The sequence below is a fragment of the Apium graveolens genome, unplaced genomic scaffold, assembly GCF_009905375.1.
Source record: "Apium graveolens cultivar Ventura unplaced genomic scaffold, ASM990537v1 ctg5264, whole genome shotgun sequence".
Lineage (NCBI taxonomy): Eukaryota > Viridiplantae > Streptophyta > Magnoliopsida > Apiales > Apiaceae > Apium > Apium graveolens.
Genome location: NW_027418896.1, coordinates 103,355 through 126,934, shown reverse-complemented (window position 1 = coordinate 126,934; position 23,580 = coordinate 103,355). Strand labels below are relative to the sequence as shown.

The following is a 23,580-nucleotide window of genomic DNA, read 5'->3' as shown; positions in this document are numbered from 1 at the left end:
TAATAATACTTTACATTTGTGAATAAGCACTAATTTTTAACTTGATTTGGTTTGCATTTTACATTGTAATCTTTCTTTCATCTATAATTTGCTGTTCGTTGTAAAAGGGCACTTGATATATTTCTTCATTTCCATTCGTAGATACATGACGTTTTCCAAAAAACAATGAAGAAAATGCTCCCCAAAGAATTAAGGTCGACCACTCCACTGTAAGTAATAATCTTCTTTTAGCATCCCATAGTTTGTGTTTTTTAGTGTTTTAATGGCCTAAGTGTAAGTTTTAGGGAATTGAAAAAAATGTTTTGAATCCATTAATTTATTTTTCATTCGGTATTAACTATTGAGTATTCCTTTTTTGAAGATCCAAGAAATTATAGCACGTTTTATTTTGTCCCATTTAAAAACAACAGTAAATAAAATGGAAGATTAATTTTTTTTGACCATCATGACCACAGTTCATGACCACAGTTTCAAATTTTAAGGTTGTGATTGCTAAAACAGGGACGGCCAAAATCTAGGATTTGTATTATGTAGTATATTAAAATTTACTCGGTACCATTTTTGCATTTTACATATTACAAATTGTAGATGTACCCTTATGTTCAAAAACTGATCTATGTAAGACCTGGTGCCTCAACAAAAACAAGATTAAAATATTGTTGTTTTTTTAATTTATAGTCTAAATTGACATATTTTATTCAATTTTTCCACCAAAAAAGATTAGTGCTCAGATGATATTATTTGTAACTATAGTATGCGGAGTAAAGATTGAATAGTTAGCAACCAAAATTTTAAATGTACTTTATCTTAGAAGTTAGGACCACTAATTATGGTCCACAATCTTTTTGTTAGAAGTCCACAATCTTTTTGATCAGAACTCACCAACTAACTTGAACTCATTCTTGTTCTAGGCTGAGTTTTTGGCTAGACAAAAGGAGTGAAAGAGTCGGAAGAAATGCTTGATGAGAGTGGCTGGGTAGCTTTCAATTGTTCCATGGTGGTGTCACGCAGAGGCTGATGTAGGATCTTGTAGCGACCCGGGCTAAAATTACTGTATTTATTTATTTGACAGAAGAATATAGCAATAACATAAAGCATTGATATGTTTCCGTTAAATCATTTATTTAATTTATTGGATACTATCTTTCTTCTTGCAATATTGTAAAATAATAGCTATCCAAAAGAACAAATCAAACTCAAAAAAAGTAATAATACTCCCACACATGATATTTTGTTCTCGATGAACCACATAATTTTTTTAAATGATTTTTTCAATGATCCAACTATATGGATGATAAGATATATCGGTTTTAGTCATACGAAAAATTTACAAAAAAAATTAAGTTGATCTTACATGTCATGAATAGAAAAATTTAGGAAAACACTACACCAAAAGTGGCCTTCTGTATCATTCCACAAACGTTGCAACATGCCAAATAAATGTTGCAACATACCAAAAATTATCTACGGCAACACTTTTGTGATGTTAGTATTTTTGGCGTTGCCTTAAGCTTCAAAGGCAACATTTTCATATCAAGGGTAACACCAAAAATTATGTTGCAAAAAGCAATGACATGGTAAAAAAATGGGGTCAAACTGACAAGTGGACTGCCACGTGGACTGCCACATGGCACTTTGCAACGTGACAAATGTGGGGCCCACTGACATGTGGGATACTGACAGGTGGGGCCCACTGGCATGTGGGGCCCACTGACATGTGGGTCCAGCTTAACACATGACCCTTTTGCAACAATTTTTAGTACCTATTTGCAACATTTTTAATACCTATTGCAACAGAGTAACAATGGACAAAATTTGAAATATACTTTCTGCATACATTAAATCCCAGTTCTATATAGAACTTTTTTCCAATCAAAGTCAACAGAATCACAATACAATATCACCAGTACTCATGAACTAATCTACTAATCTACAAACATTACAAGTCTATTATACAGGAATCACAATTAACTTAACTAATTAATCTGGAAGCTACTTTAGCAACACGGAAAAGAGAGAGCACATATTTCAGATTCTTCAGCTGTGCTAACAAATTTGACGTCCATTTTACCCATTTCTGTAGAATCTTGTTACTGCTCTGCCACGAACCAGCTGGTTAGTAAGATCTATATCCCCTTGGCTTTTATTAGTCACAACTCTCATCCTTTCCTTTTCTAATGCAATACTCTCTTTCAGGTCCGCTGTCAAAGTAAGCGACTCAATGATAATTGATAGATTATCAGAATCAGGATCGAATCCACGCTGAATTCCTGCTTACAATGCTGAAATTGATTACCGACATTAGTTACTGACTTGATTAGCTATGTTGTATGACATAAATAAATAATACGCAAACTATAGGAACTAACGGAAAAAAATAGTTAGGTGAATGACTGTAAAAAAACTAATGAGGATTCTAATATTCAAATATTGCAAAAAGTCACAATCTAAAGTAATCAGGATTCCCAGACAAATTCCAGACAAATTGATCTATTTATGCTAATAAAGTAACTTGCTTAGCAAATTCTCTATTCGCAAGATAAATGAAATATAATGAATATTATTATGCAGTCACTCTGCCTAATTTGAACTTGTAATTCTGTTGCTTGTAATATAATTATGGAATTGATGTACTTAGTTATATATTATTAATATTACAATTTGTCTTGCAATTATATCTATATATTAATTATTTAAATATACTTGAATTTATTTTCTGACTTTTTGAACCGAGTAATTGGTTTTACTGGCTATGCCCGTGTTGGCACGGACAAACCAACCTACTGTACTGGTTATACTTACCCCATCCAGTAAAATATTTGAGGCTTTGAAGTCTCTATATATTATCTTTTTTTCTGCTGCGTGTAAGAATGTTAGACCTCTAGCAGCTCCAATCAAAATCTTTAAGCGTATTTCCCATGGAAGTGGCATCACAGAGCATCCTCCTGCTCAGTATAGAAGACAATGAGATTGTCAGACTCTGGTTAAAGACACAAAGGCCGATTTACTACTGCCTTTCTTGTAGTATAGAAGACAATGAGATTGTCCCACCAGTTTAACAAGATTTGGATGAGAAAGGTGTGAAAACAATACTCATGCTTTATTCATAGAAGTATTACATCACATAAATTTCACGTATGTATTCAGCTAAGATAAGAAATGATTACGCAACTCAGAATAGACATGTAAATAATGCAGAAATAAAAACCCAAAAGATTTGACCATTTTAAAAAAAAACTGCTCAAGATTTACCAAGTAAATCAGACCACATGAAAAAAAAACACTATCATCCGAAGCAAGAGAATCCATCTGGATTTGGTCTATTTTACTTTGTTATCAACTACAATATTTTGGCTTGCATAAGCCTTGTGTTCTGCACTACACCGTTCAATTACTTCAGGGATACAATACTTCTTCAGAAATTTGACATCTCCCTTTAAGTAAAGTTCACTATGAGTATGATATACACATGTCCAGACATGTGCTTTTACAGATATAATAATATATGAATAAAATTAAGGGCAAAAGTTGCTAATTAATGTTAGAAATGCAGTCCTTATCCACTTTATATATAAAAACGAATATTACATTTATTTATTTTTTATGGGAACAAATATTATATAAGTGCACCCAAGATTACAAATCGACAGAATGTGAATATCTACCCAACTTCTAATAAGAACGTAAGACTTACTTTATAGTAAGCATTGAGGATTGGCCTGACAACTTCTTGAACCTCGTCCCTAAATTCTGGCAACGAGAAAGATCTAACAGGAAATTGCATATTATGACTATTAGTGGGCTGGACAAGATCAGTACTAGATACTCCCTCCGCCTCATTTTAATTAATTTTCACCTTTTGTCACCTTAATATGTGTATGGGAGAGTCAAACATCAGTTAAGATGGGACAGAGGGAGTATAATGTAGTAAATAAAACAAGAATGTAATCATACGGATCTCGACGACGTATTTCTTTAACTGATATTCCAGCAGCTGTTTCCCCAAAGACGCTCTCGTTGATACTGTTGCAGAAGTGGAAGAAGTGATTTAACTTGCAATCTTTAGTTCTGCCTAAGTGAACACCTTCAAATTAGGAGTTGGCAATATCTGACCACTAGGACACACCTCTGACCCTCCACTTGATGCCGAGAACTGGCTATTCCCAGAAACATTGCTGCCTCCTGAAGATGTTGTGTTGCTGATTGTCTGTGATATACCTCCTAAAATATAAAATTTACAGCAAATCAAGAAAAATCCACGGAATCTAATCATCATCAACTAGAATCTAATGAACAAAGTTGATTACATATTAACATGTTGTAATTCAGAATCTTAAATTGTTATAACACTTCCAAATATGATCAAGATCAACACCAAAGTAAAAAAGACAGAGACTTTACAACTAAACAAGAGTTACATAATTATGAGATTGTTATAAGAATCATCAGACATGTATGGATTAGCCAAAAGAAAGTCAGAGAGAATAACTGTGTGGTACCTGAGCTGATGTGGCTTGTGGAATATGGAGTCTGATTGACAGAAGAAGAAGCAGAAGAAACCCAACAATTACCCATATTTAATCTTGATTCTTGATGTTGGCTAATTAAAATTATATGTAGAACCAGATGTGATCAAGTTCTAATTTTTCACTTGATTTTGATGAAGGCCTGCAGAAGCTATAGGATGGTACATAAGGTGAATGTATACTATACACGTATAACTAAAGTCAGATCAAAGTGTCTTGTTTGCGAAACCAAGTATATTAACGGCGATCAAACCAAGAATTGAATTCCAGAGTAAGGTGAAAGGTATCATCAATCGACGTTCCTCTAGTAGTTGGATGGGGGAAGATTGTAGAAAAGTAAAGTAAGAAACATGTAGAACACCAAAGGTGAGATTACAATTACCTAAACCTTTTTATAATCCTGGAATTAAACCACAATTCAAATTACCACAAAAACACAATCATCAATACGAAAAAAATAACAAAATGACACCTCAAAAAGAACCTTGCTTCTCGTTAATCTTGCTTCGTCTCCGCTGCTCCGTCTCGGAATGCTTAGACCTGTAGTCTTAGAGTCCGCATCGCTCATCGGAGCAACATCTCTCATTTCCTTTAAAGTACTCTCTATCAACACCGTAGCGTTTCGGTCTCCAGATTTTCCATTTGAGCTACTAGAATTCGCTGATGCCACCACCAAAGGTCCTGGAACTCGAACTCGCCTTTGCGTATAGCTCCTCGAAACTCCAGGTTTTGTCCTTGGTCTTCTCCGCCTGAGTTTTCTTGGCTACTATCTTCTTCTCGGCGGACTTCTTTGCTGCTTTGGGAATTTAGGGTTTGAGAATTGGGGGAAAAGAGAGAGAGAGATAGATTGATTTGTGAATGTGTATATACCACAAGATCTGTTTGTTTCACAAGGATCGATGAGCTGGCACATCTTAGAACCGTTGGATTAGGTTTTTTTGTTAGATTTTGATTTTGCTGTTAAAGTCCGAGTATGTATCGTTTTTGCTTGAGTAAGAAAAAAAAATCAAAACTCATAAAAATGTTATTTATTAATTTACTTTTAATATTTTTAGAAATCCCTACTTACATGTAAATACAATGAATATCTTCCATTTTTCATCTAAATATATGAATTTACTTTTATTCTTACAATTTTAAAAAGTATAAGTTTTTTTAAACATATTATATTTTGTTTAAAAAGAAAACACGAAAGAAAAAAAGTTGTCATATTTATTGATATTTTCATAAATCAAAATTAATATCATAATTAAAATCAAAATCAATAACAGATTTAAAAAATAGTGCACTTTGGAGGTTAGTCTATTTTGACTGTTATATTATGATAATGATGGTACACCCCTAAAATAGATAGTAGCGCAAACAGGGCTTGGTCGATCAGACTACTTTGACTGATATAAAATCTCGCAAAATAAATATAAAAAAACTTAATAATGATGGTACGCGCCTAAAATCGATTGTTTTTAACATCCGTATAGACAAATCGTCGAAATTTTATTTTAAAAGCATCGATACTTCATTCGGGATAGTAGCGCAAACAGGCCTTGGTCTGGGTCTATTATGACTGCTTTGACTGATATAAAATCTCGCAAAATAAATATAAAAAAAACCTAATAGTGATGGTACACCCCTAAAATAAATTGATTTTTAACATCCGTACGGACGGATCGTCGAAATTTTATTTTAAAAGCATATATACTTCATTCGGGACAGTAGCGCAAACAGGCATTGGCCTATTATGACTGTTTTGACTGATATAAAATCTCGCAAAATAAATATGAAAACCTAATAATGATGGTACGCGTCTGAAATCGATTGTTTTTAACATTTGTACGGACGGATCGTCGAAATTTTATTTTAAAAGCATCGATACTTCATTCGGGACAGCAGCGCAAACAGGCCTTGGTCTATTATGACTGCTTTGACTGATATAAAATCTCGCAAAATAAATATAAAAAACATAATAATGATGGTACACGCCTAAAATCGACTATTTTTAACATCCGTACAGACGGATCGTCGAAATTTTATTTTAAAAGCATCGATACTTCATTCGGGACAGTAGCGCAAAAAAAGCTTGATCTATTTTGACTACTTTGACTGATATAAAATCTTGCAAAATAAATATAAAAAAATTATAATATTGATGGTACACACCTAAAATCGATTGTTTTTAACATCCGTACGAACGGATCGTCGAAAATTTTATTTTAAAAAAATTAAAGGAGTTAAAAGAGCTTTTACTTTAAGTAGAAATGAATTATTTCTATAAGGGTATATTTAAATAATGTGGAATAAAACACATTGTCCTCCTTATTGTAGTGGTTTGCACTCAACTTTGTTCTGTAGGAGGTCTTGGGTTCAAATCCTTGGTAGTACAAAATATCTGAAAATTTTTGATTTAATACTTCACCACTGCCACAGCAGAGTGGGGCCCACATGGGGGACCCCTGACACATCAGCAGGGTCCCCATGCCACGTCAACAGGGTGAGGCAGGCCCCTGCCACATCAGCAGAGTGGGACCCACGTGTGACCCACCTGTCACGTCAACAGGGACCCACTACCACGTCAGCAGGGTGGGGCCCACATGGGGGACCCACCCGCCACATCAGCAAGGCCCTGCCACATTAGCAGAGTTGGGCCCACATGGGGCACCTGCCACGTCAGCAGGGGTCCACCTGCTACGTCAGCAAGGTGGGACCCACATGTGGTGACTAACCTGCCACGTCAGCAGGGACCACCTGCCACGTCAGTAGTGTGCGGACCCAGCTCTGCCACATCAGCATTTACTTATTTATTTTTTAATAAAAAATTGAATTTTTTATTAATATATGTATTAGCAACACTTTACGAGACCTATGCTAACATAATTAAAATATGTTGCAGTATGGTACATTATCATATACTACTGCAACATTATCTACGGAAAAATCACGTAATTATGTGGTAGAACGCCGTTTATGGCGTAGTGAAAGTTCCAGTCCCAAACATGTGATTTGTTCTCGAATAACCAGATTATTTTTTTTAACGATTTTCTCGATGATCCGGCCATAAAGATGTTAAGATATATCGATTTTAGTTATCAAAAAAATTGTAAAAAGTTTTAAATTCATCTTGCATGACAGAGAATAGAAAAATCTAGGAAAAGTTTAACTCTGGGGATTTGTTCCCGATTCACTGGATAAATCTTTTAAACGATTTTCTCGCCGATCGAATTATACGGATGTTAAGATATTTCGATTTGAGCAATCATAAAAAATTAAAAAAATAAATAAATCCATCTAGCATGACAAGAATAGAAATTTTTTGGATAAGTGTTACTCCAAAATGCCGGATTTGTTCCTGATTACTAAATCTTTTTTAAAATGATTTATTCGATGAACCAACCATACATGTGTAAAGATATCGATTTGAGCCATAAGGAAAAATTAAAAAAAAATCAAATTCATCCTGCATGAAAGCAATAGAAAAATCTAGGAAAAGTCTCACTCCAAAATACATGATTTATTCCTGATTAACTAGATAAATTTTTAAACGATTTATTCGACCATCCAACCACACAGGTTTTAAAATATCAAATTTAGTTAGAAGAAAATATTAAAAATAAATTCAAATTCACCTTGCATAAACGGTATTAGAAAATTCTAGGAAAGGTCGAACTCCAACATATGAGATTTTTTCTCGATTAACCAGATAATTCTTTTAAACGATTTTTTCGAAGATACAATAATAAGAATGTTAAGATATATTAATTTTAGTAATCATGAAAAATTACAAAAACAAAATTAAATTAATCTTGCATGATAGGAATAGAAAAATCTAGGAAAAGTCCAACTCCCAAACGTGAGATGTATTCCCGATTAACTAGATGAATTTTTTAAATCATTATTTTCCAATCCACGCTTAAGAGGGCCTTTTAGAGCATCAAGTGTAAACATGGGCTTCATGTGAGATAGCTACCATCACGACAAGAATTCATTTATCAGTTATATACAATTAGGCAAATATAAAATTATACTATGCACTAATAAAGAAAGAAAGTAGACAATGGTTCAAATAGTCCTCACTCTGTGATTTTTTAAATTGGAAATTTATTGCTTTTACATGAAATTTTTATGAAACACACATGAACATTACTCCAATCTCCTATAAAGATTTCACGAACAAATGTCATGTTTAAAGTAGTAACATAGGGCCTAGAAAAAGACACATAAACCTTACCAGAATATTTACAATTCTAAAATTAATACTGGACACAAAGAACAGCGTTAAAACTAATCAATCACATAAGTCATCTCAAACACATCCCTATATATACTCATAAGTACATAACCACTCAAGTAATAATGATGTGTGCTTATACCTTACTAAAGTTATAATAATTGAAATCAACCATTTACCAAATATATTCATTCTCATTTAATATCAAGTGCAAACAAAAGTTTTTTAAACAATTAAACATATAAAAACACATAACAACATCTTGGCAGCTCGACTCCACAGAAACTCTGTTCGCCTCCAGATTTTTAATAAATTCATAAATAGGTTTGTTACCATGAAATTAGGTGGAGACTTAGTTGAATCAGAGACCTAGCTACCATAAAAATGTCAGATGAAAACAAGGTGTTTAGAGCCGCTAACAGAGTCTGTAAAAACCAGTTTTTTTTAATAAATATATATGTTTATGTAAGTCTAGTGATTTAATATATACAAGTAGTAAAAATGTTAATGTGCTTTATTTTAACAAAAAGAAAAGAAAAAATGTACATAATTTGAACCGTTTAGTTGTTTTCTTTACTTGGTCAAAACCTGTTACTAATAGATAAGATATGAGTTAAACATTAAAAATACAGATATGAGTTAGTTTTGAAAATAGTGGAGGGCTGATACTCATAAGTACGCATTAACTTAGGAACTTAGGAGGACATTACGTTAGCTTTGTAAATAAATAGATGTAATTTAGTAATGTTCAAGTTATTTTTAATACTTAATATATGTGTGATATATATATATTTTATTATACATTGATATTTTGTTAAATACTTAATACTCTGTTTAAAAGTAGTCTTTAATTTTAAAGAGAATGATTTGTGAAAAGAAATATTATGTACATGTGATATTTCTGGTTAACTCCTTTTATATGATTTTGTTAAATTATGTTGTTAAGTGATAAATGTGAAAAATAGTTAATTATGTGTATTATTTTTATAAAAGATTGTTAATATGTAACTGTTTATTTATTTTATGAGATATTATTATTAGTGTTTTTATTATTATGTTAATGACATATGTGATGATTTTATTCTCTTTTATAAGTCTCTGTTTTTGTTACTTATATTTTATAAATTGATCAATCATTTATTCATTCCAGAAATTATTAATTATATTTTATTAGTATATGTACATACATGTTTATTTATTTAATTTTTTTTTTACTTATGTGTATTTTTAGAAAATGGTAGTAATAGTATTAATTGACTTGTATAATTTTTAAAAACTCATTTAGTAAATTCATGTTAGTATAATATTTCATTATATTTAGTTTTTTTTATATTATCTTGTTGCCTGATTTTATATTGCAACACATGTTATTTTATAATGTTGGCTGATTTTGTATTGCAGCTCTCTGTATATGTTATTTTTATTACATGGTTTTTGTTTTAGAGTCCTTATTTTGTGTATATATAATTTTATATATATTATCTTTTTCCTGGTTTTTGTTTTAGAATCCTTTTTTGTGTATATATAATTTTATATATATATATATATTATCTTTTGCCTGGTTTGTGTATTAGAGTGTATTAGGATAATTAATTAGGTTTGTTTTTAATAATAACTACATAGGTTGGATTTCTCTGCGTGAAGTGAAAAATTGTTAAAGTGGTTGTCAGTGTCAAGTTAAGTTAACTCTTCACACTTTTATTTTTATTTTGAAATCCGTTAAATATTTTTGCACTGATTTTATTTTAACAACTATGGATCAAGTAATTGTTTTAGACATAAGAATTCCGAGTGAGCTCTGACCTATGAAACATTTAGTAATTGCGTATAGTTTCGGAACTAGATTTTGATACCTTACTAGGGCGTGCATTGCACAGTTTATGATACCTTAGTAAGGGGCGCATTATTGACAGTTGTGAATCTATGATCTTGTGTCACGAGGTATTTGTGACCTTGTTGAACTGTGGAATTTATATATGTTATATGTAAACTTTGGATTTGAGCAATGATTTTGGCTATATAAAAATCATGAACTCCTTGATCCACTAGTGTCGAATTATTTTCTTGCTGGGCTGTTTCGTTGATGACTTACAAATTTTCACGTGTTAAACTTCTGGAATGGACAAGGAAATGCATTTGGCTTGAGCTTATTGTAATAATATTTTAGTGATAGTGTCTTATCTTAGAGTTGCGTCTCTCTGTATTTGTCTTTATTTCAGCTATATGATACTATTTCTGAGTTGGATTTCAGAATCTTATTTGCTTATGTGAGACTTGTTTTAAGTATGAATAATATTTGATATCTAAGTATAGTTGTTATATAAAAAGTTGGGGTATTACAGTTGATATTCAGAGCTTAGGTTAGCTTCCTGTAGACTGCTTGAGTTATGAATTTTGCTACGTATATTTTAAAGATACTAATTAATTTATTGTCTTATAATTTTGTAGATGGCAGATGAATATGTTGAGGTTGAAATGTCTGACATCGAGGCTCCCGTTGATAATTCACCACTACCATCGTCAAATTATGACCCTAGCTTAGATAGTGATGATTCTGTCAACAACTTTGAACATGCTTCTGATAGTGAGGAATCAATTCATGAAAATCCCGGAGAGACCATTAATGAGCATTCTAAAAAGACTAACCTTGAAATGGAGATAGAAAGTCTCCGAGCTGATTTAGAGGAGGCACACTTGAAAGTAGAGAGAGCAGAACACCCACTATTAGTATTGCGATAAAATGTGTTAGGAGGATGTGAAAGATTTCGCAATTCTTCATTGAGGGGTAGATGTGTTAGTAAGAGGGATAAGAAGTACGTTAAGAGTTTCACAAAATAGGTGCAGGTAGAAGTGAGAAGGAATGTTGCAGTGATAGGGAATGTTTTGAGGGAAGGAGGTTATTATGAGTATCCACCATCAGCAAGTTCCTCCCCTTCAGATAACTACTCATCGGATTAGTGTCCTTGTTAGTGAATCTTAAGTTATATCTATTGGAAGTCATCTAAATAAAGATGACTGTCGTTTTGAATTTCTATGGTTGAAAAAAAAAACTTGTACAATTTTGAGGTTTCTATTAATAAGATATGTTTTAATTTATATATATGTGTACATAAATCTTGTATATTATATAGTTATTCCAAGATTGAGCACTGAATAAATTATGTAGGAATCATGCCTCGTCAGAGAAGTAACACTGATGAAGGTGCGCACATGATGACTCAATTGGCAGACACATTGGCGACATTGGTAGGGAACCAGCAAAATGGACCTAGGAGTTTGATATATGAATTTAAGAGGCTAACTCCTCCAGTTTTTGAAGGATCTACAAATCCTTCAGAAGTGGATAAGTGGCTACAAGAGATGGAGAAGATTTTTGAGTTACTAGGAAGTACGGACGAGCAGAAGGTTAATTTGGCAAGCTACCAACTCCAAGGAAGTGCTTACGACTGGTGGCTAATGGAGAAAAGACGCAGTGAAAATAATGAAGAAGAGGCTTCCAGAGCATACACTTGGGAAACTTTTAAGGAGTCATTTAAGGACAAGTATTTTCCCAGGACGGTACGAGCTAAGTTGGAGTGCGATTTTATAAGGTTGGAACAAGGAGAAAAGAAAACTGTCTCGGAGTATGAGGCTGAATTCTCCCGTTTGGCTAAGTATGTGCCAACTTTGGTGGCGGGCGAGATTTGTAGTGCACGTAGATTTGTAGAAGGATTATGTAATGAGATTAAGAGGCATGTGGCTGCTTTTGAGCTAAACAGCTACAAGATGGTGTTGAACAAGGCTTTAATAGTCGAGATGGGGCTAGTGGGAGACGAATGAAAGAAAGACTCTGAGGCTAAGAAAAGATGTGAGCCTACAGGTAGATTTAACGAGAATGATCCCCCGAGAAAGTTCAATAATCGAGGAAATGGTGGAAATTTTTCTCGAAACGCTTCAGGGAACAAGGTGACATGTTCAAGGTGCGGCAAAAATCACTTGGATAAAGACTGTCGTTGGAACACTGGAGCTTGTTTGTTTTAGTTGTGGAGAGAAGGGACATAAGATTTCTGATTGTCCAAAGCGTGATCCAAATCGTAACAAAGACAATACAAATAAGGCCAATTTGGCATCTCTTATTCGACCAGCATACACCTAAGCAAGATTGAGTTAGGCGATCAATTTCTTTCAATGATTATGTGTTACACTTTGATTTTTTTTTTTATTAAAATTTGGGGACAAATTTTTTTTTAAGGAGGGTAGAATGTAAAAACCAGTGTTTTTTTATTAAATATATATGTTTATGTAAGTCTAGTGATTTAATATATACAAGTAGTAAAAATGTTAATGTGCTTTATTTTAAAAAAAAGAAGAAAAAATGTACATAATTTGAAACATTTAGTTATTTTCTTTACTTGGTCAAAACCTGTTACTAATAGATAAGATATGAGTTAAACTTTAAAAATACAGATATGAGTTAGTTTTGAAAATAGTGGAGGGTGATTAACTTAGGAGTACAGTATGTTAGATTTGTAAATAAATAGATTTAATTTAGTTCATTTGTTTGTTGCACCGTCTCTTCTTTCTCACGTACTTTTCTTTTCTCTCGATTTTCTTTTCAACGTGTGTGTTTTAGGTTACTCATTGTTGTAATGTATTCATTTATGTAATGGTCAAGTTATTTTTAATACTAAATATATGTGCTTGTTGATTTATATATTTTATTATACATTGATATTTTATTAAATACTTAATGCTCTGTTTAAAAGTAGTCTTTAATTTTAAAGACAATGATTTGTGAAAAGAAATATTATGTACATGTGATATTTCCCGTTAACTCCTTTTATATGATTTTGTTAAATTATGTTGTTAACGTGATAAATGTGAAAAATAGTTAATTATGTGTATTATTTTTATAAAAGATTGTTAATATGTAACTGTTTATTTATTTTATGAGATATTATTATTAGTGTTTTTATTATTATGTTAATGACATATGTGATGATTTTATTCTCTTTTATAAGTCTCTTATTTTTGTTAGTTTTATTTTATAAATTGATCAATCATTTATTCATTCTAGAAAATTTTAATTATATTTTATTAGTATATGTACATACATGTTTATTTATTTAATTTTTTTTTCCTTATGTGTGTTCTTAGAAAATGGTAGTAATAGTATTAATTGACTTGTATAATTTTAAAAAACTCATTTAGTAAATTTTTGTTAGTATAATATTTCATTATATTTAGTTTTTTTATATTATTTTGTTGCCTGGTTTTCTATTGCAACACATGTTATTTTATAATGTTGGCTCATTTTGTATTGCAGCTCTCTCTATATGTTGTTTTTATTGCCTGGTTTTTGTTTTAGAGTCCTTATTTTGTGTATATATAATTTTATATATATTATCTTTTGTCTGGTTTTTGTTTTACAGTTCTGTTTTTATGTATATATAATTTTATATATATATTATCTTTTGCCTGGTTTGTGTATTAGTGTTTATGAGGATAATTAATTATGTTAGTTTTTAATAATAACTACATAGGTTGGATTTCTCTACGTAAAGTGATAAATTGTTAAAGTGGTTGTCAGTGTCAACGTAAGTTAACTCTTTACACTTTTATTTTTATTTTGAAATCTGTTAAATATTTTTTCACTGCTTTTATTTTAACAACTATGGATCAAGTAATTATTTTAGACATGAGAATTCCGAGTGAGCTCTGACCTATGAAACATTTAGTAATGGCGTATAGTTCGGGAACTAGATTTTGATACCTTACTAGGGCGTGTTTTGCACAGTTTATGATACCTTAGGAAGGGGCGCATTATTGACAGTTGTGAACCTATAATAGTGTGTCACTAGCAAGCTGTGAAATTTATTTATGTTATATGTAAACTTTGGATTTTGAGGAATGATTTTGGCTTTATAAAAATCATGAACTCCTTGGTCCACTAGTGTCAAATTATTTTCTTGCTGGACTGTTTGGCTGATGACTTACAAATTTTCAGGTGCTAAATTTCTGGGATGGACAAGGAAATGCATTTGGCTTGAGCTTATTGTAATAATATTTTAGTGATAGTGTCTTATCTTAGAGCCGCGTCTCTCTGTATTTGTCTTTATTTCAGCTATATGATACTATTTCTGAGTTGGATTTCAGAATCTTATTTGCTTATGTGAGACTTCTTTTAAGTATGGATAAAGTTTGATATCTAAGTATAGTTGTTGTATAAAAAGTTGGGGTATTACAGAGTCGTCAATATAGCCAACAAACCGTGTCCAGAAACTCTACGCACACTATACCAAAATGACCATATCTCTTGACTCAAATATGATTTTAAGCTAATTTTTTCGCGAGTAGAACCTTGACTCGAGATTAATCTTAACATAAAAGAGTTACAAAATAGAACTTAGCTATATTTAAAGGCTATACTTACAACATATAGGACAATATATAAATTTGACAAAACAGTTTTTACAAATAATTTTAACATTTAACAATTAATTAAACCCATTATCTCTATTAATCAAATCATCAAACACTTAGCATGCAAACCATATAATTGAATCTTAATACCTCAATATTATCATAACGATAATAAGCACAATTATAGAATAAAATATCTTCAAACACCATGTTCTCTAGGAGGTCGAATCTGTAATGCAACTCAACCCAATTAAATTATCAACACAATTACACCTATCATTTAGATAGGAAATAAAATAACACAACAAAGACACAGTCAAACCAAGATATGACATAAACTGACTTCCTTATTAAATAATTTACACGCTTAAGTTTCTAAATCCATTATCATCCAAGTCTAATAAATTTTTCCACCACACAAAACTGAAAATTTCCCTAACAATAAAACCACACAAATCATCACCTTGGCCATATCAATTGAAGCACAAAGTTAACCATAAGCCAACACAAACAATAAATAAATACACAAAATTATATTTCCCAAAGCAAACAACTAACAAATACACACACCCGTACATATATGCAAGCAAGTATCAAAGAGTGAAAGATAAAAGAGACTGGACTCCAGCCTCAAATCGAAAAAATTTGAATAGAAAGATGGTGGTGCCATATTATCTAGAGAGACACGGTCGGGTGAGGGAATAGAGGATGGAGAAATATGAGACAGAGAGATTAAGAAATTCAGAGAATGAGAGAGATATTGAGAGATAAGAAATTGAGAGAATGAGAGAGATATCGAGAGATTATAAGAGAGTTAGAGTAAAAGAAAAAGAAAGGAGGAAAAATAAAAGAATCCGGCAAGTATCACCCACTCTCACTACCACGTATCCTTTTCCCGCCTGCCCAACCTGAATTTTGATGCCCGTTTTTGATTTTAACGATACAATTCGCGGATAAAAACAAATCGAAATAATTCCCAAGTAATTTTAAAATCCCATAAATAAAAAACTTGTAAAATAAAATTATCTGAATTTTTTTAAGAAATTTAGAATTTAACATCGAATTAACAAATACAAACACAAATATATACAATGACAGCTCCAACCGAAGCAACAATTAATAATACGATAATTCAACACATAATTAATATTTAATACTGAACACATAAATTGTCTAATCATCTTTTATTTAATAATACGAAAAAACAAAGTATTTATACATATATTCAAGTTAGTCACATGTGCAAGGTCTTTCGAATAAAGTCAATATCTCATGAATCTTTTATAAAGCGGTTGAGAAAGCGCAAGAGAAAGGAAATTATGTCAGAGGTCGCAAAAGATAATTCAATTCAGAGGAAGAGGTCTAGATTAAAATGTTGGAAGAAGGAGAGGAAGGTAAAGTTGTTAGTGGAAAAGTCCGGTAACTAGTGATATACTCACCCTACTTTATGATCTGGGAATGAATCCAAAGATTTTCTTATATGCACTCGATATAAAACTCCTAATTATATTAATTGAGATTGTTGGTTTAAGAATTTTGATTTTTTGGGTTACGCGCTACTTAGATTGTTTGGGCTCTATTATAAATTACAGAAGTCCGGTTGGGACGATCTTATAGCCCACACAAAACTTATGAATTTTATTTTTCGGAGATGATCCAATAAGGAGAATTCAATATAAGCATCATAGAAACTGGAGAGACCTGACAATAACGAATTTTATTAGAGAATCATAGTCGGTTTAGAAAAATTTAAGAATAATAATATATTTGTAAAATTAAAATAGGGAACAGATTTTTTTATTAGTTTTAGACATATTAGAGACACATACGATGTAGAGAGTATATAGTTATGATTTTTTAGAGAGAGAATAAAGAAAGATTTTAGTCTTATGATAAAACTATAGATTAAATGTTCTTATTAGATTAATTATATTTCTTTATTTTCTTAGTTTTATAACTTGTATAATTATTATTCAGTAGTCATTTATAGGGAAGAGAAGGGTAGCCATGTTTATAATATAATTTTAGCATAATTTTTTATGTGATTTGATTGATTATGCCTGTTATAGTTATTTATATTTTCATTATTAATTTATGTAATCGGGCGATATAATGTATTAATTAGATAAAAATAGGAGTTATAAATAGGATATTTTACTCATTAGAGACACAAATATGATTAGCATAATTTGAAGTGAGAGTGGGATAAATAATGGAATTTTTAGAGGATTAATACTCGGGAGATATTAACAATTGCTTTAATTGGGTGATTAGCTGAATTAACAAAAGTTATTGACATGAAAGCGTGTTTCCAGATTGTTAGTACTTGAGACAAATTAACATAATCTTAGTTATAAGCCCACTTTAGTTGCTTTAGCTTAGGATCTAAGTATTTCATAACCATAATAGACATAATTGCCCTAGGTTTTTATATTCATTGTTTAACGTAATTAGTTTAATGCTAATTTAGTTGTAATACTTACCTAGAAAAATATGTATCACACAATCATTTTGCTGTTGAACCAATGTAAAATTAATTGAGTCGACTAAACCTATCTCCTCCTGTATATGACCCACTTACCACTTTGTACTTTTCATATAATCAAAAAGGACTAAGTTCTATAATTTGTTTTTGGAATATTTAGTTCATTTGGTTTATGGGCCTCTTCACAATGATTGTGCTTATTTGATTATTGGGCTTTTGTTTAACTTTCACTCCATTCTATCTATAAGATAGGTTCGTAAAATTACAATTACGGCCCAATTCGAGTACGTTCTCGACTATTCTGTATCCTTCAAAATGCTGAATATATGTATATATTTCTCACATTCTTTAATCACTTATTCTTTGAAGTAATCTCACCAGTTCGTCTGTTCCCCGCTTTCTTTTTAAGTTTCTTCACATATCATTATTTTTAATATCGGGTTCTAACCCATCTGCTAAATTTTCCTCAATCTATATCAACCACATCTACGGTGTACATAATACTTACCATCATGACTTTTTCGATTCAAATTGGTAAGTGATGGCTCAACCTAATTCTTTGAACATTTATATCTTGTAGATGCAGACACTCATAATTACTTTATTCTTGATCATCGGACCGTATTTAGCTAAATAGAGATGTCAAATTCTTGAATATTTTTTAACGCTAAGATTTTACCTTTAATTTATATACATTTCTGTCATTTGTTGAAATTATAGTGTGTAATATTAATATATATTATTTTGCTTGAGTTCCTGGACTCATTTGAATTTTGAATGTGATTGCAAATTTATTTATTGTTTAGTATTGGTTCTCAATGGAGGTAATTTCTAATCAAATCCAGTCCTTATATTTTTGTTTCAATTTTGTTTATAGAGAAGTGAATACACCATGATAATAATACTTTACATTTGTAAATTAGCACTAATTTTTAACTCCATTTGGTTTGGATTTTGTCGGTAAAATGCACATGTCAAATCTTTGTAATCTTTTCTTTCATCTATAATTTATTGTTCGTTGTAAAAGGGCACTTAATATATTTCTTGATTTCCATTCGTAGATACATGACGTTTGCCAAAAAACAATGAAGAAAATGCTCCTTAAAAAATTAAGGTCGAACACTCCTTGGTAAGTAATAATCTTCTTTTAGCATCCTATAGTTTGTGTTTTTTTAGTGTTTTAATGGCCTAAGTAAAAGTTTTAGGGAATTGAAAAAGATTTTTTGGATCCATTGATTTATTTTTCATTGGGTATTTACCTTTTTTTGTCCCATTTAAAAACAACAGTAAATGAAATGTAAGATTAATCTTTTTTGACCAGCCTGACCAGAGTTCTTCCCATCCCAGACCAAGTTTTTCATTCTGCATTCTCGGATCACATTTTCCGTGATGTTTACGAGAGGGTCTGGTCCAGAATTACGAAGCTCTTCATTTATTCTCTCTACATCTGATGCACTTGCATGACGAGTTACAATGCAGTTTAATTTGGTCATGTCATCCCATTGCGGCCACCATTCTTTTGGGGAAGGAAGGGCTTCTTGTATGGTTCACGGAGGGATGGGAGGAATCTGCAACCTCTCATCCATTGGGAGGTTATGGATGTAACCTCTTATCATTGTTGCTGCACAAACGTGAAGCGAGTCCCTGAATTCCGGTTCAATGTCGTAAAGTTCTTTTTTGATGGTTTCCCGCACCCCTGATTCAGCAAGTACAACTAAACATCTATCTTAATTGTTTAAAAATCAAAATCTTGATATATTTTAAATTGTATAATTGAATTTATATTAGTTTTTGTAATAATTAATAAAAACTACTTATATAAATATGTACATAATAGAACATTAGAAAAGAATATGCATTGTACAAAATATTTATATCTCAAAAACCTATTAACTTATGAGTGGTGTTTAATGCCTAAATTTTTAAAAGGTTATGACTGTGATAAGATAAAATTTTCACAAGACACTTAATATTAAAATATAAATATTATAATAGGCAAGTTAATTTGACTTTTCTGACTAAACTAAAACCGGTTGATTATAATCGTTAATTGGTTTGTTATTCAAATTTTAACAAAAATTCAAATCCCCCCAAACATTTCATGAAAATTTTAAATTTCAGCTGAAAATTTTAAATTTCAGCTGAAACTAAAACCAACTTAATTCTGTCAGTTATATTCATCAATTTGATGATTTTGTAGGTGGGTTATTCAATTTTTCAAGAAAATTCAAATATCAACAACAAATGATTTTATGAAAATTTAATTTTTTCTGCCTAAACTAAAACAAAATAAAATTGGTTCCATTAAATGGTTGGTCTTGTACGACCGCTTATTCAAATTTTCAAGATAATTTAAATTCCCCCTCATAAAAATTAGATGAACAATACAAGAAATTCTCAATCATACAATGTTCCATACACAAAGGTTAAAAAAACTGGTAGTCCTAAAAAATATTCAACAGTGAATTTATTTGGCAGAACAGTTTCCTCACAGGAATAGAAAATTCTAGAAAAAGTCCACGTCCGAAAATTGTGATTAGTTCATGATTAACCATAAATTTATTCAAAAGATCTTTAACACAACCCAACCATACCGATGCCAAGATTTATCAATTTTAGTCATAAAAAAATTAAAAAAAATTAGAAGTTCATATTACAAAACAGAAACACGAGGTAAATTCCTGATTTACAGATAATTTTTGTAAATATTTTTTTCGACAATCCAATTGTATGGAAAAAAATTGAATTCATCTTGCATGACGGGAATAGAAAACTCTAGGACAAGTCTGATGCCAAAACACGAGATTTGTTCCTAATTAACTAGATAATTTATTTAACAATTTTTTCAACGATTCGACCATACGGATGTTAAGTTATATCGATTTTAGTCAAAAGAAAAAATAACAAAAAAAATTCAAATTCATCTTCCATGGCACTAATAGAAAAATCTAGAAAAAGTCCAACTTCCTATATGAGATTTTCGACAATCTATTCCAATGTATATTAAGATATATGGATTTTAGCCATAAGAAAAAATTACCAAAAAAATCAAATTCATCTTGCATGAAAAGAGTAGAAAAATCAAGAAAACGCCTAACTCCCAAAACAACAGATTTTTTTCCAATTAACTAGATAATTTTTTTAACAAATTTTTGAACAATCCAACCTGATGTTAAGATATAATTATTTTAATCATAAGAAAAAATTACAAAAAAATTTCAAATTCATCTTGAATAATAGGATTAGAAAAATTTAGGAAAGAAACATGAGATTTGTTGCACTTGATTTACTGGAGAGGATCTGGACTAAAACAGTGGAAGATATGCTTTAGAGTTGGACAACTACAAGACTTGTAGAAGATAATATCTGATTGATATATTTTAGGAGACAAAATTATATTTCATATCAATTAGAAGATATCTTGTAACTGTGTAGTATATAAACACAGCTTAGGATTTACACTAGATGTATTATCATTCACTACAGAATATTATTCATTGTAACCCTAGCAGCTCTTAGTGATATTGTAATATCCGGGATATTTTGGGGAAGAAACAGTTTAGTCCCCCAGGTTTCCAGAATTTGCATATTTTGGATTCCTGTTTATAAATTATTTAAAAATCATATTTCCTATTTATTTTAATTATAAATATTCGATTTTAATTTCTGAAAATTCCAAAAATTATTATTTTAATTCCAAAAATTATATTTAATTCAAAAATAAATCTGAATTAATTAGTTAATTAATTTTAGTTAATTTTTAATTGATTAATTAGTCAATTAATTCAAAACTTAATTGACTAATTGATTTAATTAATTATTAATTGATTTTAATTAATTATTTAATTAGATTTAATTATTTAAAAATGATTTAAAAATTCTGAAAAATAGTTTCGAGCTTTAAAATATTATTTTAAATCGTTTTCAAGGCTCAATAATTATTATGAAATTGTTTTCAAGCCAGAATTGGCCAATCGAACCTTGTTTACTACTTCGAAATTGATTCAACGATCTGTTTTAATTTCGAAAAATGTTTTAAAAATCATTTTTAAATATCTGAAAGCCTATTTATGACCCGAGACTTCTTTATAAATGATATACCATTGATTATGTGATGTGTTATGTGTTGTATGTGACTTGTTGGTTAACTGTCGGTCTCTATATTCGATGTTTACTTATTTATTGCGTAACTTTCAATCCGTCAATCGGATTTGGATGAAACGAAGGGTAGATAGAAGTATGTGTTGAATCGAATCGTATGAGTTAAATATTGATAGATGCTTATGATATGTGAGCAGAAGAGGTAAGGCGTAGGAAAGGGAAACAGATAGTCAAGGAGTAAGACTTTGGTGATTGAGAGCAAGTGCAGTGTAGTAAGCTAGTACCAGGCAAGTGTTCTGACCTTCTCGAGATATTATAGTGATTGATAGTCCAGTCTATATTGCAAGTGCTTTGAAGCACTGAACCCTAAACCCTGATTCCATTTATTGATCTTGAGTTGTAAACCTGATTCTTTCTAAACCATTGATTGTTGTATCCCCAAATACGAACCTCAAATATACGATACTACACCACAAATACATACAAACTAATTATCAAACACTGAACCAGATTGCTTACACACTCAAACCATTGTATCTTATGCTTTGAAAGATAAAATCCTTGAAACCCTGAAATATTGATCTTTTTGTTATCCAATTCTTTCACTACCTAGCAGCCAAGCTTTGGAAATGCCATTTTGATCTTTATGTAGATTGAAACCATTTTCATTATTGAACGTCCAATGTTCTTAATGATTTTGTTTATTGTTTATTACTGCTTATTCTGTTATTATGGTATAATTGGATTGTTTTTATAAAATTGTGGACCAGATTCGTGGTCAAACCATATAATGGTCAAGTTAGGCCAATATGTGCCTTGGATCCAGTAGTTAGAGCAGTGCTGTGTGCTTTGCTCGGGGTTAGTGCATGACTGATTAGCAACATAACCTTGGTTCACTTGATATCATAACCATATTTACCTGAAGATCATTATTCTCAGTTTTGTCATTGTCACTTGCTGATCTAGTTAGCTCATTTGTGCAATGTTGTTTATGTTCTTTTCCAGTTAAGAAGGAACTGGTTGGTACCGAGGGTCCCCAGTCCAGCGCGAGATTCTGAGTTTAATACTCAATTCTGAGTTTGGATAGTTGGGATTTGAACGGTTTGTAATATAAGTAAGTGTGGTTGGCTTGTGTGCATACTTTAACCTGTTGCGGTCCATGGTAATCGGTAGGTAGGGTCATTGCATATCATTATTATTATCTTTATCATTATTATAAGCAGGTTATTAATAAGGTGTGTGTGTGTGTGGACCCCAAACTTCTAACCCGGGTTGGAGGGCGCCACAGGTTTGGTATCAGAGCTACAGGTTATAAGTCATTGACACAAGCCTAGGATTGACGGGAATGGGTAGAGGGTTAGGATTAGAAGTAAGAAATAGAAAGATAGAACGTTGAGAGGTTGAGTGCTTCGGTATAACAGGTATTAGTGTGATTCGCGTCGTGGTTCGAGATTCTTATATTGCGATATAATTTCAGATAGCAGCGATGGCCAACTCTTTTATCCCCATATCAGCTGATCACTCGAAGCCTTCGGTTGGATTACCGTCTTCGGATCCACATCCTGTTATTCCACCAGTGTTGGCTATACTACCTCCACCTGTGTTGCAGCCCGTACCATTGCAGGCTATTCCACCTCCAAGCATGAGGCCACCTATCAGAGGACCCCCACCTGCTGATTCAGGGTTTACTAGTCACTCAGTTCCAGGAGTACCTTTCCAGTTCTCTTCCTATCCTGTCCCATATCATCAGTTTGAGGCTTGCCTTATGGAGCAGCGATTCTTATATGGTCAGATTCAGGAGTTACTACATATTATGCGTACCAGAGAGGTTGGGACTAGTGAGA

At 31.5% G+C, this 23,580-nt stretch overlaps 1 protein-coding gene across 6 annotated transcripts; it reads right to left on the bottom strand.

The window, feature by feature from the left end:
* Nucleotides 1-1,834: 1,834 nt before the first annotated feature.
* Nucleotides 1,835-5,387, bottom strand: LOC141702518 (mitochondrial import inner membrane translocase subunit TIM44-2-like). Of its 6 annotated transcripts, none has more exons than XR_012567158.1 (7): nt 5,011-5,384; nt 4,127-4,221; nt 3,955-4,023; nt 3,695-3,767; nt 3,330-3,434; nt 2,803-2,945; nt 1,835-2,282 (listed from the first exon to the last, which is right to left on the bottom strand). XR_012567158.1 is itself a non-coding variant. In XM_074506181.1 (6 exons), exons 1-6 carry the CDS (start codon nt 5,110-5,112, stop codon nt 2,931-2,933), a joined length of 471 nt encoding a protein of 156 aa, XP_074362282.1. In that variant the 5' UTR covers nt 5,113-5,383; the 3' UTR covers nt 2,507-2,930. The 6 variants fall into 6 exon arrangements, 1 of the variants encoding a protein (XP_074362282.1); XR_012567157.1 differs by having other exon boundaries at nt 4,999-5,383; XR_012567160.1 differs by lacking the exon at nt 3,330-3,434 and adding an exon at nt 4,500-4,677 and having other exon boundaries at nt 3,955-4,221; nt 4,999-5,387.
* Nucleotides 5,388-23,580: the final 18,193 nt, after the last annotated feature.

What these genes read in the sequence shown, in the direction of transcription:
- LOC141702518 (XM_074506181.1), bottom strand. Translation starts at nt 5,112, where the DNA reads ATGAGAGATGTTGCTCCGATGAGCGATGCGGACTCTAAGACTACAGGT. An exon ending in GAAGCAAGGTTCTTTTTGAG is followed by an intron (nt 4,222 to 4,998) that starts GTGTCATTTTGT and finishes TTTATATTTTAG; the next exon opens with GAGGTATATCACAGACAATC. An exon ending in GAAATACGTCGTCGAGATCC is followed by an intron (nt 3,768 to 3,954) that starts GTATGATTACAT and finishes ATTTCCTGTTAG; the next exon opens with ATCTTTCTCGTTGCCAGAAT.